The sequence below is a fragment of the Aspergillus viridinutans genome (genome assembly GCF_018404265.1).
Source record: "Aspergillus viridinutans IFM 47045 DNA, scaffold_5, whole genome shotgun sequence".
NCBI classification, from domain to species: Eukaryota; Fungi; Ascomycota; class Eurotiomycetes; order Eurotiales; family Aspergillaceae; genus Aspergillus; species Aspergillus viridinutans.
Genome location: NW_025091221.1, coordinates 978,764 through 992,772, shown reverse-complemented (window position 1 = coordinate 992,772; position 14,009 = coordinate 978,764). Strand labels below are relative to the sequence as shown.

The following is a 14,009-nucleotide window of genomic DNA, read 5'->3' as shown; positions in this document are numbered from 1 at the left end:
AGAATGACAAGGCTGGGGTAGTCCAGTCCCATAGTCAGGGTCCTAAATATTGTCCTGGTATTGTCGTTGTACAGGTCGCAAAAAGGAAGAAAAGAAAAGCAAAAGGAACGATACACGAATCCCAGGTACCTACATCCTTTTAGATAGTCAACGTAGATGGTCTTACAAAGGTTGATTGCCTACCTACAAACTACGTCTCTATGTAACTTACTTTGAGGTACTTCCAGCTGTATCCATGGACCTACAGATAAATGTACTCAGCTACCATATTAGGAAGTACCCGATAGTGACAGGTTAAGTACGGGGCACTATATTAGTAACTTTATCATTCCAGTAAGTTATTCAAACTGCTTCGTGGGGCCCGACCTAGACCCAGATACCCTCACTACTCTAGGCTAGTCTCCACGGAGTACTAGTGCCATGAACATAAGGGCTCTTGCCTCTGAAGTGCGAACTTCTCCTAAAAGTGCTAACTAGATACTGAACAGTGTTCCGGTCAATAATAATGTTATTTGGCGGGGATCGGAGGTATCCACCCGGGTTCCCAATACCGGCCTAGACCCTTTACAGACTAAGTGGGAGAGTACAGTATTAGTCAATGGAGAATGGTGGCTTGTCAGGAGCAATAAATTCGTGTCAAATGGAAGCTGGCCTTGGAAGAGACTTGAACTAGCGCAATAAAGGTCTAGTCTTGCTGCATGGCGCAATACAACCTATTTGATTGTCCGATTCATCTGTATTGTATGCACGGTAAGGTTTCCAATCCATCCATGGATAGGTTTCAAGAATAATACAACCTTACCTATGTAATTACTGATAAGACGGATACTGGTGAACTTCTGGCTCTGCTGTTGAGGCTACTATTTCCATACCCCAGGATGACTAGACTGAGTCATGTATGGCCTTAATGATCATAAGATGTTATAATAAGGTTCAAAACAGAAGAGGAGACTAAGGTAATTTAGCTTGTTCAACCAGTTTGGAAGGCGCGTAATTTGTATGAAAGTAGCAGGGTCTGCCTAGGTAGGGACGACTACATCAGGTCCCTCTTCTGTAGTCTGTAGTACTCTGTACCACCCAGTCACCCACATAAGCACTTAGTACCTTGAAAGGCTTTCCATAATCCATACTTATACACTACCTTAGGAATGCTTGGAGCCAATCTCCCATTAGCTGATAAAGGAAGCTAGCCCTGTCAGCTTGTGTCAAGCTCCATCCAATGTGTCTTTACAGGAAAGCTAGGTGATTATTGTTGCTTCGGGTCGGCAGACGCTGAGTATGCAATACAAAAAGCCAGCCTAGGGCAGACTGCAATCGCAACTACTATGATTGACGCTCTCGCAAAGGAAGGTCGAGAACGAGAAACAGCAGACATACATTGACAGTGCCAGCAAGGGATAAAGAATGGCCTTTCTGACATGATTATGAAGAACAGATCGGCATCATTTCCGGGGTTTGGGAGTAATAGTAAATAACTTATCTGCCTGCTTACTCGACTAAGCCCCGCGAATCAACGACGTTCTTTATTGCCTGAATTCGATAGTGAATGAGAGCTTAAATCTGACCATTCTGACACTACAAACTGAACAGGATTCATACTGCATAACATTTCACACGTGGTCTATCGAGATTTCGAGGATTGGTGTATCAGGTATCATACGGAGTTTACCGATGTCTTTGCTGAAGTCGGTCAGAAGGAAAACGGTCTTCCCATTGCCGAATGGCCGAATCTTTGGCTTGATTAGAGTCTTTGTTGCCACATGCCCAAGGTTACTGTGTCGCAAAATTGTATGTTTTCGGGTTTTGATCAAAGCATCCACTTGGTTTAGGGGCTGACTGTTGGGGCCGTTGACGGCATGCTGCCCATATAGTTGGAAGTAAAAACGGAAAAAAAAGAGAGAAAAAAGAAAAAGGAAAAAAAAAAACAAACAAAGCTGGTTAGTGTTGGACTGATCGGGAGATTGGATATAGTGGAGGCATCATATGTTGGAAAACCTCACTTATGCCTGAAGGAATGATACATCTCAACTTCATCAGTGGGAAGTTCACCCTTCCTGTGCTTTCCCGGCAGTCTTCCAATGTTGATCCCAACTTTATCCAAATTCAATGTACGAGGTCCTCTGTACCGGTGTACAAAGGATGACGAGGCAACCTTTGGAGGCTGAAAAGTGACAGATCACCACCGCCAGTTGAACAGAATTTCTGCTACTTTATTCCACGCGTATTGTACTGCGTATCTAGTGCGTACTTACGAATTGCGAATCATGGTCTTCTGGAATGTGAAGATCTCTCTTGAATTGACTCTTGCGAAGTTGCAATCAATTTGCTCGGTGTCTGGATATTCGGTAATTGAAAAGTGATCCCTTACGACTAGCCACGGAGTTAGTTGTACGGGGTTAACGACATTTATTGGGTACTCTGTAGATCCCTCCCCCGTCATGCTATTGTGATGAGGATATTTTCTTTTTCTTCTTAATGCTCCTGCTTTGTTTCAAAACGCAGACTAATGGAAATTATTTCCAAACAGCACTGATTAGTCGGAGGTCAATATCAGTTTAGGGGATGCTCACCTCAAGCTTCTCAGCTACACGGTGTGAGGCTTCAACAAGGAACAATCCAACGACAAATGCAAGCATGCCTTATCCTCGATGAAGGATGCCTACTGACCTCTACTCTTGGGTAGATAGTGCATGTTCGTCCTTTTTCCCTATCCTCACAAGACAAGTTGCGCCGTTCGAATCCATCTGGGAATCCGATTGACTTGACAGCCCGTCCGTCCCCGACCCAAAGCCACCACCAGCTATGCTACGGAGAGCCCATAATACTCTAAAGTGGCGCATAATAGTGCTGTGCCACAGCTTATCTGTAATTACAAATCGTTGCGCTTAAAATCCTTTGCGAACTCTGGCGCGGAAACCCGTCAATGAGATGGCAGCATGGGGGGCCATAGATGCATCGTGCTCACGCTGCAAGTCTACGTAGGACGCTGATCTCTACATAGTTTGTGATTTCAAGGGGCTGAAAGAGCAAAAGACCACTCGAAGCATGATCGCTTCTGATTGGTTCCAATGCAAATAGATTCGCGATTAGGAGGCTTGATAGTGCCAAAGGACATGGGTAGAGTCACTGCTCGCTTAATAAATGCCGAGGAAGAGGTTCACTACGACATGGATGATCTAAAGAGAGATGCGTTTTACAATTACCTCGTCTAGTCAGCACGATCATGCGGCAATAGCAATGGAGATCGGAATTTTCATGTTGCAAGATAGGTTTCTTATACACTTGTTCGACGGTTCTGTCAGGGCCCTGGATTGCAACGGTTTGGCCGTCAGAACTAGAGAGGGGCTTTATGATATCAAATGGGAGCTCTGCCTTCGCTTCCTCTGACCATCTGCTGGTTTCTAAGTATATGACCAACTAACAAAGTCATCGCGATAGGATGTGTTTCGTGAGAAGGGCTCGTGCTTTCCGCTTCGAGAGGAATAAAGACCCTTCCGCCGTTGTGTTTCTTCATTCCACCTTATTTTGCTGCCTCTTGTTGTCCATCTTTCGATCCTTTCGTCATGGTCAAAGAAGATTCCCGCTCGCGATTCGTGTTCTTCGCTTATGCCACTCGTCTTATGGACCAGTTGGCCATCTTCATTCATATGAAAGCGGGCTGAACGTCGAAGCAATAACCAGGAAAGTATAACGATACCCCGCATTTTTGCAATCTCTAGCTTGACACACACTACCAATTTAACTGTACAGTAGGACTTGTCGCTGCAGCCACAGTCGTCCAAGTCCTCCCTTCCCGTCGGTTTGTCCTGGAAATGTCGATCCGAGAACCGAGAATCAAAGATACCCTCTATGATCATCCACTTTCTTTCTTCCGTGAAAATGCACTAAAGGGCTTTAGTCCTGGGCGAAACTAGATATTACTCCTGTCTCACAAGCGTGCATTGAGACATTTAATGGCTTACGGACCCCTTGCGTCGACAGCCAATTGACAGAAACCAGGCCGTTGGGTACGGAGCATGTACTGTATTTGGCCACTTGCTCTTCTCTTGCCCTCCAAGAAGGATATGGCTCAATATTGAAGGTCCGGAACGGCCGCATAAAATTCCTGGGACACAGCAGCTCCTCTGCGTCTCACTGGCCATCTAATGTTGGGATGCATGGATTATCCGCTAGTAGTACGATGCCGAAGGACGATACTAACGAAGCACTTCCCCCTCTTTGTCTCAACGATGCGAAACATGCATTGCTACACCAGCCGTGCATCGCACTACTCGACATCCTTGGCCAGCGTATGAAAATCTCCGACTTGCATGGATCTTATAGACTTATGCACTCCCTCGAGTGGATTATGTTATTTATCTAGGCCACCGTCACACAAAGACGAACGGCTCGGCTCGGCCTTTCCTGTTGGGCAACTTCTCCAGTTCTCTATCACAGGCTCAGAGCAGCCACTGAGATGTTCATTGGAAGCTGAGCCGAAGCGAAAAGAGACTTGAAATTTCTTCCAACCGATCCAACCTTCTTCGTCCAAACAGGTACAGGGTTACAGTTGCACCGGCCTTTCTAATTAATTGATAATAGAGATAACCTACTACTTCAGGTGCTGTTTTGATGATCTGCGTTCGGAACATTTTCCCAAGTGTCGGTGAGGCGTCTGGATAAGCGAGCACGCAACCTATCCAGTTAGCGAAACCGCCGATTTGAAGGTGTCTTGGCCCCCTTGCAGGCAGGGTTGGTTTAACTTGCAAGTACTACTCCAAGTACTGTAGTATTCTTCCAAGGTTCTTTGAAGATATCGGTCAAAACGGGGGTGGTAATCCTCCAACTTTGGCGATCGGACCAGTATGGAATGGTGGAAGCGCCCTGAGTTCACGAGTCAAGACGCAGATTGAGGCTGAAAATATATTTCAGCGATGTTGGTCACATCAGCAGCGCCACATGTTGTTAATGTGTCTGCTGTCCACTCCTTTGCCGTATAGGCGTCTCTTGTCCAATAAGCATCATCATACTCGCCTGTTGGTGGCTGGATCTCAGTTGAAAAACGAGAACTCAAAAGGAGGGTGGCAGGTCGTGTACATATGTATGGTTGGGAATTGAAAGGACTTCGCAATCAGGATCAGCAGTGTATCTACCATTACTCAGAGTTCGTTCTTGGAAAAAGTACGGAGTACTCCAAGCGTGAATAGCAAGATCCTGATGCTGACGAGGAATTCTTGCGGAATACGGCTGTGCTGTGCTTTACAGATACGCTTCGCTTCCAACCTGTCGGATCCCAGAGGGGCCACCTGATCTTCGCTAGCTTCCTCATGGGCTTGCTCGTAAATTCTTGAACACGGGGGTTTCTATATGGCAGATATAGAACGGAAAACGGATGGCTAATGTCCGATTCGAATTCGATCGTGCTTGAGAAGACCACGCCAGCAGGGTCCATGAATAAAAACCTGATAACAATCTCCCCGCCAAGAGATGAGACTCTTAAGCCAGGGCTAGGCGGTTAGGCGTTCCGTCTCTCACACTAGGTACCTTCTTGGTTGTCTCCGCGCTGGTTCTCTTCATTAACATCGCCATGTCTAGCCTAATCCAAGCTTTGCTCAACTCAATCGCTTTACTGAACCGCAACACGGGACTTACTTCCGAGGCCATGTCGTCTGAACACTGAATGGAGACTGGAGATTGATGACAATCCTTGATTGCGCTGGACGGTTCGGCTGAATTCTTGGATATCGCAGTCCAGAATCAATCCGAAGTAAGCATAACAGTTGATTTGAGGGTTCGCATTTATCCTAAGGTTTGACATTGATTGTAGTTGTACCGTCACGGCTTGGCGAGATGATATTTCTCGATTTGGGCCGAAACCTGATGATCCTTCGCGATGAATTGCTTGAACTTCCTGGTGCAAGAGAAATGCAGAACATGATATCATATCCTATACAAGTCGCACAGTTTCCTACCCTGGTAAATCGGCCGCATCGCCCTGGGATCTCGACAGATTTTTCATTCCCTTGTCCTCCGGAGATCATTCAATTTACCCGTTGAACTACGACGCTACCACTTTCGGCTGACCGATTGATGGAAATTTCTAAATTTATGCATGCAGGTTCTAGGCGATGTCACCTTAACTATAATGTTGTCCATCGCATCGCTGTCTTGCCGCTCGACGGGGGAAACTATCAAGAACCCCCACTATTAGGGACCAGAACGGTCGAATTGCGTGAACATGGCTTCACAAGCATTTTCCTGATAGGGACCTCAGAAGAGGCGTCCGATCCACTTTCATTATTCGATGGCTGCTTCACACTGTATTGCTTCAATGCAACTCTGCGTATGAGCCAATTGCCACAAATCCGCTTTGTTTCACGAGACACGATCTCGTACCTTACGAGTCGAAAAATCTAGGAAACAAACTAATGAATCCTGATTGGGATGAAACTTGCAAAATGTCGCATATCAACTGTACTCACCAGGTGCACAACAGGGATTGTCATCGCTACGCATCGTGGAGACGACGCAGCACTTCAACCCGTTGATGAGTCCATGGATTGAGGTGTTATCCGCACATATTAGGGTTAATTGATGTTATTATGTCGTGAGCACACCCGGTGTGTTAAGGGTGCGTACCAACTTCCGGTTGGTTCTTACTTATATTGAGGCTGGCTGCCAAATACGAGTCTCCCGGGGTCTCTCGAGATCAAGCGTCCCTTGACTGAGTCCAGACGCTGTTACTTTGTTCACTTATGCTTACCTCGATGGATCAAGTCGAGGTGTGCTCAAGCGACAGGCTCGTCTTTCAACCAATCGATGCGATCAACGGTAGTTGGCACCGAACGCCATGGCTGCACACCGTGCTTCGGGTTGCTCGTGACACACTGGGGATAGGATGTCACAACGGGACAGGAAGCCTTTCCAGTTGTCCACCTGACTTACATCTACCACGATTCGTCCCTCAAAATTAGGCAAGGCCAGGTGCCAGTGCAGAAGTTTGCTGGATTTGTGCTTTTGTCACGCTCATGCTTGCGATGCGCTATGGGCTTTTAGACATGCATCTCCGCGTAGAGTCATCAGCTATGCTCGTATACCAACTGTAATGAATGGTACTTGCGAATTGAGGTATGAAGTTATGATTTCCGATTATTTGAGTGATGAGTATGAAACACAAAGTGAAGGTGAATACTAAACAGTCCCAATGGATCGCGATCACATGACGTCGTCGAGCGGGAGACCAGCGATAAACAATTTTCTGGTTATCGGTCTATCTTTGAAGGGGGCAGTTTTGATAATCACATCAGCTCCAACAACAGCTACTCAATTGACAAGCCGCGACCGCACAGATACTCGCGTCTTGAGAATCTGACTACATGTCTGACAGGGATACCCCAAATGACCTGCAAGACAAGGTCTTTGTCTTGGTAACCGGTGCCAACAGGTATTGTACATTTCTCCGCGTCCTCCCTCCCCCAGGGGGTGACTTTGCAATCGCATACCCATAATTCATCGTTTCCTGACGTATTGTTCCTTCCCTTGGTTGCAATTCTCTCATTACAGTGGCCTTGGTTTCTCAATCTGCTGTCGACTGGTGGATGAATTCTTGAAATCTCACCGACATCCCCACCAGTCTCTGACCGTTATTTTCACCACGCGGAGCACCAAGAAGGGAAATGACACTCTCCTTCGCCTACAGGATCACCTTCGCGGCGCCTCTGCCTCTGTCTCTGCTTCCGCCGCAGCATCAGCGCGAGTCACCTTTGTGCCCGAGAACGTCGACCTGTCGAACCTCGTCTCCGTCCGCGCTCTCTCCCGCCGACTGAACCAGACCCTCCCCAAGCTCGATGCGATCGTGCTGAACGCCGGCCTGGGCGGATGGACGGGCATCAACTGGCCCAAGGCGATCTGGGGCGTCGTGACAGACCTGGTGCATGAAGTCTCCTGGCCATCGTTCAAGATCGCGCCCGCGGGAATGGTGACGGATCCCCAGACCGCACGGGGCGACGACAAGGAACCGCGTCTCGGCGCGGTCTTCTGCGCGAACGTCTTCGGCCACTACATGCTAGCACACAATGTCATGCCGCTGCTGCGACACTCTGACCAGCTCCACGGGCCCGGCCGCGTCATCTGGGTCTCCAGTCTCGAGGCGACGGTGAACCACCTCGACGTCGACGACATCCAGGGCCTCCGCACCCTGGCCCCCTACGAGTCCTCAAAGGCTTTAACCGACATTTTGGCTCTGACCTCGGATCTCCCCAGTACAGCACCCTGGGTTAAGAGCTTCTACTCGACCGACGAGCAACCAGAACACCACAAAGAAACAGAACAAGAACCCCCGCACCCAAACATGTTCCTCACCCACCCCGGCATCTGCGGCACAGGCATCCTCCCGCTCTCCTGGCCCCTCTTCTACTCCATGCTCGCGGCATTCTGGCTAGCCCGCCTCCTCGGATCCCCCTGGCACACGATCTCCACCTACGCCGGCGCCTGTGCCCCCGTCTGGCTCGCCTTGTCCGCTCAGGCCGTTCTCGACGACGCCGAAGCGCCGTACCGGCGCAGCGGCGGCGGGCGAGTGAAATGGGGCTCCTCTTGTAACCGTCTCGGTCAGGACCGGCCGGTGTGCACCGAAGTCGATGGATGGGGGTATGGTGGTGTGGTTGGGCCGGCCGTCCTGGACGGTGACCGGTGTCGTCGCCGGAAGAGGGGCGCGGCCGATCTCACTGCGGAAGAGAAACTGCAGTATGAAGATCTGGGCAGGAAATGCTGGCAGCGCATGGAGGAGTTGAGGATCCAATGGGACGGGCTTCTTGACGAAGCCGAGGCCCAGGCTGGATCCAAGGCCTGACCAGCATTCTAACCCTATTCCATAAGGGCTCTCCTGTACTTTTTCGGGTCTATAGCTTGCTTAATGTGTAATTGTACATGCCCGTCTCTTGAGACCTACCAAGCGTCGTCGATAAGGGCTTTACTCTGTATCCATAATGATGCAGACTTGGACATACTTTGGGAACAGTTATCACCTTTTTATCTGCCTTCACTATTTACATTCCAAGAAAACCCCCATGTCCACGTTTATCATTAAATCAGGTGTAGTATTATTCCTTTTGCCCACCACGCCCGAGAAAACACAAGCGGAGCACGTAAGAGAATGGAAAGCAAATAATCCACAAGAAGAGAAACACAACAAGAGACAGCTTCGAGCTGGACGAACTGTGAAGATTATATCGTCGAACGCGGCTGTTTTCCAGGGAAAACAGGTTGGCAGAAACCGACGAGGATGAAAGTCAGGCGAGGGGCAAGATGACTAAAAGGCTCTAACAGAAACAAAAAAGAAGAGGCCGACGCAGAGACACGCCCTTCACCGTCAAGGCTATGGGAGTGCTGAGCTACGGGGTAGGAAGGAAGCAAAGGAAGACGTAAAGGTTGCTGCACTGTTCTGTGCCTGGTGCGAGAAAAAGCTGAGTGGAGAAGAGGCGTAAAGCATTGTACCCAAAGACTTGCACCAGACTCAGCCGACCGATGAGCCAAGCTTCAGTCGCGCTGGAATAGAATCGAAGAAAATGACAGCCACAACAACGACTCCGGTTATATGCATCTGGGTGATCGCGAGGTAGGTAGAATCAATGAATATCGAGGTAAATTAGGACATGTCGGCATTACAAGGAGAAGAAGATCACATGATAATGGCGGGAACTGTGCAATGCGTTAGTTTTCGCAATCCGTAACGTTTGTAATAGGCGAGCGAGGAAACATACCATCGACGTTCTGTTTGATGCTCTTGTGGGGCAGAATAGAGCCGCCATTGACGTACACCTCGTCTGCAATGGTGACATCGTCACCCAAGACTGTGACATTCTCCAAGCGAGCCCACTTGCCAACAGAGCTGTTCCAGCCAACAATAGTCGACTTGATCCAAGCATGGTCCTTGACCTTGCTGTTCTCCAGGAGCACACAGCGTTGCAGACGCACGCCATCGCCAACCACAACGTTGGGACCAATGACTACGTTGGGGCCAATGCGACAGTTCTTGCCGATCTTGGCCGAGGGATCAACCATGACGTTGCCGCCGTAGACATAAGGCTCGCTGTTGGGAGCCAGCAGCTTGGAGTTACGCTTCGCGAGCGAGGTGAGGTAGAGGCAGGTGCCCGTCAGGAAATCTTTGGGCTGACCGACATCCATCCAGAAACCCTCGAGATCAAAGGAGTGGAGCTGACCGTCACTGCAGATGGCGGGGAATGTCTCCTGTTCGATGGAGGTTGGACGTAGCTCAATGCGCTTGAGAACACTGGGGTTGAGGATGTAGATACCGGCATTAATGCGGTTACCAACGAACTCAACGGGCTTTTCGACGAAACGATCAATGCGAGAGGGGTGGTTGGGCTTGTGAACAACGACACCGTACTTCGAGGGCTCGTCGACCTTGGTAACAACAATTGTGCCCTCGTCGCCATGTTTCTTGTGGAACTCCGCGAGCTGCTGGAAGGGGTAATCACAGATGATATCGGAGTTGAGGACGAAGAAGGGAGAGTCGTCCTTGCCCAAAATCTTCTCTGCCAGCTTCAGGGGACCAGCGGTACCGAGGGGTTCGGACTCGACGGAGAACTCGATTCTGATGTTGTATTGTTCCTCATACTGCAGACGAAAATCATAAATCAGTCACAGGAACATGTTTAAGCTGACGGAAGAGAAGAGATCGGTGTACCTTCTTGAGGGCCGAGACCATGACATCCGGGCGGTAGTTGACGGCCAGAACAATATCTGTGACACCAGCAGCAGCCAAGCTCTCAACCTGGTGAAGGATCATCGGGCGGTTTCCAAATTCCACCAGGGGTTTGGGAAGGGTCAGAGTCTAGCATTGAAAGACAATTACGTTAGCATCAATTCGAAGTATTAGACAGACACAAGCTTCAACTGCGGGGGAGAGACACTCACCAAGGGGCGCAGACGGGTACCGAACCCCCCGACAAGAATGAGAGCTACAATCGAAAGGTTAATCTGAATGAACGCATTGACACTTGATTGCAAATGGAGAAGTCCGTACCCTTCATGGTGATGATTGATTAGATAATGTAAGGAAGATTAGGTCAAAAAACAAATATTGGAAGCTGGTAGGGGTATATGTTTTGGCTTTGCGATGAGTGTCAGGAGAGGACGAGGGGCTTGTGGAGGGAAAAGAGAAAAAGGGAAAAAGGAGGTCCCGCGGGCAACGAATGTCAGAAACAACGACGACGACAGTTAAGAACCGATTCAATGCCGATTCTTGAGGTTGCAAGACAGATCAAAAAGATAGAAGATGCGTAGATAGAGAGAGAAAATAATACTATTATAGAAAAGGGTTGAGAAGCAGAAGCTCAAGTTACAGGAACGAACACCTGGCGTTGTTTCTTCCTTAATAACCTGGATAACAAATAAGGATAGCATAACATGATTTTCCCAATTATGAGCAGGGGCACTATCACTAAAGCAGTACTGCGTACGACGACTAGTTCCAATGGATGGATGGATGGCCAGTCTATGGGACCGCACTAAGGATGGGTTATGATCCTTATGGAACAGTAAGGTACTCCGTAAGGTACCTTGCTCCGTACTTTGACCCGCTAATTGGCGATTCCACCTGAATCAGTCAATGCGATGCAAACTTACCTTGAACAGCTGGTACGGACATGGCGGGCAGTTGCACGTTTTCAGCCAGGACGCCACTTGCAGCCTGTAGCAAATCAGCTATTCTTCTCCGTACCCCGTAGATTCTACCTTGGATATATCTCATCTTAAGACTGGCAAGTTTAAAAGGGGGAATAATCTTAGGACAGGCCCAGAACCACTGGCACTGGGTCAGGTGCTAGGTGGAGCAACCCCAATGCCCCTTGATATTAATTGGTTATATTAATAGGATACTCTCCTGCATATCCAGCACTCAAATGACTGTTCCATATGGTTGTGAATAACAATGTTAATAATGAAGAATAATGAGTAGCTGCAGTCTGACTCTGAACTGAATCTATATGAGGTTTCCAACTATATCGCATTTGCGTATGTCTGGATCTACAGTGTGGATTAGGAACTGTGATAATCGAGGTAGCCGCATCGGGCGAGACACTTGGGGAATATGACACCCCTAAGTACATTCATTGATGCGCTTAGGTTACATGCGAATACTTCCTTCATTTCAAGCTACTTTCAGGTCCTTAGGGATCTTTTCCTAACTAGATACCACACTCGATCGATCATCTGCCATGCTTCGTATCAGTCAATTACCACTGTTAAAATGTTTGTATAGCCCTGTTAGACATAGCTAAGGTATATATATCGTTATCGAGCGTTGAGTTGACTACCTGTTGTCAACCTTGTGCTGGAGACTCTGTTCTCATCCTTGCATTATCACAGCTTTTAGCTCTTGCAGTTCTTCGGCTTCATTGATAATTGACAATTATTACTCCTGCGTGTCTGGAGGCAATGGCTGGCCATGTTTCCTTGACGTGCGAGGCCCACCGCCTACTAGATCCGGTGCAGGGTCCACAAACAGACGGATCCACTCCCGCACTTTGCACGCCTTCATCAATGGCAGATCACCATGCTTGGTTTCATCGTCTCTGAAGGTTTGCAGGCGCCTTGCAGAGTAAATGCCTCCTGTGTCCGTTGCGTCAATCCGCTGGCGGTGCAAAAGGTCGACCTTTGTTACCCCCCTGCCCACACTCTGCCCGTATACCCGTTCTCGGAATGAGCTCAATCCTACCATGCGCAGGAGAACAATGTCTCGAGGTCGGAGACTAAACAGAGACGTTCGAAGCTTCTGAGCCTCGATGTCACATCGGCCAGTCGCGTTTGTTTCGTCACCCAGGGGCAACCAGAAGGTAACTCCGAATCCTGTTCTTGTCTCGTCGCCCACCACCACTTCCACGAGGTCCAGCTCCCTTTTCCACTGCCGAGTCACTATGCGGCGTGGAGGATGAATTGCGATGATGCCGACAATCAGGTTTACTGTCATTGTCTGAGGCACAATCGACTGTAGATATGTGGCGCTGGGGATATCCTTCAGGTCGCTGAGACACCCTTGAATCGCTAGGGAACCCAATTCTGGCGCTTCTCTGTCACTGGACGACGCAACTGACGTTCCTGTACTGTCCACCGATAAGCCACTCTCCTGCATAGAGTCTCCCATATGCGCTCCAGGTAAAGAGATCTCGGACGTCTCGTGTACTGCAAAGGAATGGTCGTAGAATTGAGAGATTGCCGAGTCATCAGGCGAAATTGATGGTACGCCATTTAAGGACGTGAGATCTTGGGTTCTCAAAAATATAGCATGTCTGCCTGCTTCGGGCCAAGCGTTTCCTCGTTCTTGCTCTTGAACCTTCGGATCCTGTAACAATCTCCATTTAACACCATGAGATTTTGAGACAGGCTGGTTCACTTGTACTTCAACATCTGGACCAGAGAACGGAAATATAGGGCTGTCGAGCAACTCCTCCTCATCCCAGCTGAGGTTCTGCTGCGTTGGAGCACCCATGAGGAAAATGAGCTTTGTCGACATTGCTGATAGGGCTCGTGTGAGAGAAGCGCTACAAACGGATAATCAACAAGCATGGCTCTCACACACTATATATATGTATAAAATCCGTGGGAAATGGCTTGTAGGGAACCACTGCTATGGCTTCGAGCCTAGTTCCCTAGGACGAAATAGCACGACATGTCCAGGAGCGATGTTCCATCATGGGCACAGGAGGAAAGGCAATAACACTATGGCGAAGTCTGACAGATCAGAACCACGGATCGCAGACGATCGACCTACTTAGGTTGTACAACACTCTACATATGGTTTGTTTTCCGACCTCAATCAAGCAATTACTCGGATAGCAGTGCCAATAATAATGTGGGTCAGAAAACAACCTACATACTACCTAGTCTATTGCCATTGCCTTTGGAAAAGAGAATCAAAGATGGAAGTTGGAATTAAGGTAAAGAACGTATGTTTCTGCCTGAGGCATGTAGTCACGTGACAATCCCAAGCTACGGTCGCGCGTTCATGCCGC

At 48.7% G+C, this 14,009-nt stretch overlaps 3 protein-coding genes across 3 annotated transcripts; 1 reads left to right on the top strand and 2 right to left on the bottom strand.

Moving 5' to 3' along the window:
• Window positions 1-7,355: 7,355 nt before the first annotated feature.
• Window positions 7,356-8,827, top strand: Aspvir_007281 (3-keto-steroid reductase; the record flags this gene model as incomplete). The annotated part of the gene is made up of 2 exons (XM_043270463.1): window positions 7,356-7,423; window positions 7,543-8,827. 2 exons carry the CDS (start codon window positions 7,356-7,358, stop codon window positions 8,825-8,827), a joined length of 1,353 nt encoding a protein of 450 aa, XP_043126398.1.
• Window positions 8,828-9,655: 828 nt separating this feature from the next.
• Window positions 9,656-11,030, bottom strand: Aspvir_007280 (mannose-1-phosphate guanyltransferase; the record flags this gene model as incomplete). Its single annotated transcript, XM_043270462.1, has 5 exons — window positions 9,656-9,675; window positions 9,738-10,614; window positions 10,685-10,831; window positions 10,915-10,958; window positions 11,024-11,030. 5 exons carry the CDS (start codon window positions 11,028-11,030, stop codon window positions 9,656-9,658), a joined length of 1,095 nt encoding a protein of 364 aa, XP_043126397.1.
• A 1,382-nt stretch (window positions 11,031-12,412) lies between these two features.
• Aspvir_007279 (uncharacterized protein) lies at window positions 12,413-13,510 on the bottom strand (the record flags this gene model as incomplete). Its single annotated transcript, XM_043270461.1, has 1 exon — window positions 12,413-13,510. One exon carries the CDS (start codon window positions 13,508-13,510, stop codon window positions 12,413-12,415), a length of 1,098 nt encoding a protein of 365 aa, XP_043126396.1.
• Window positions 13,511-14,009: the final 499 nt, after the last annotated feature.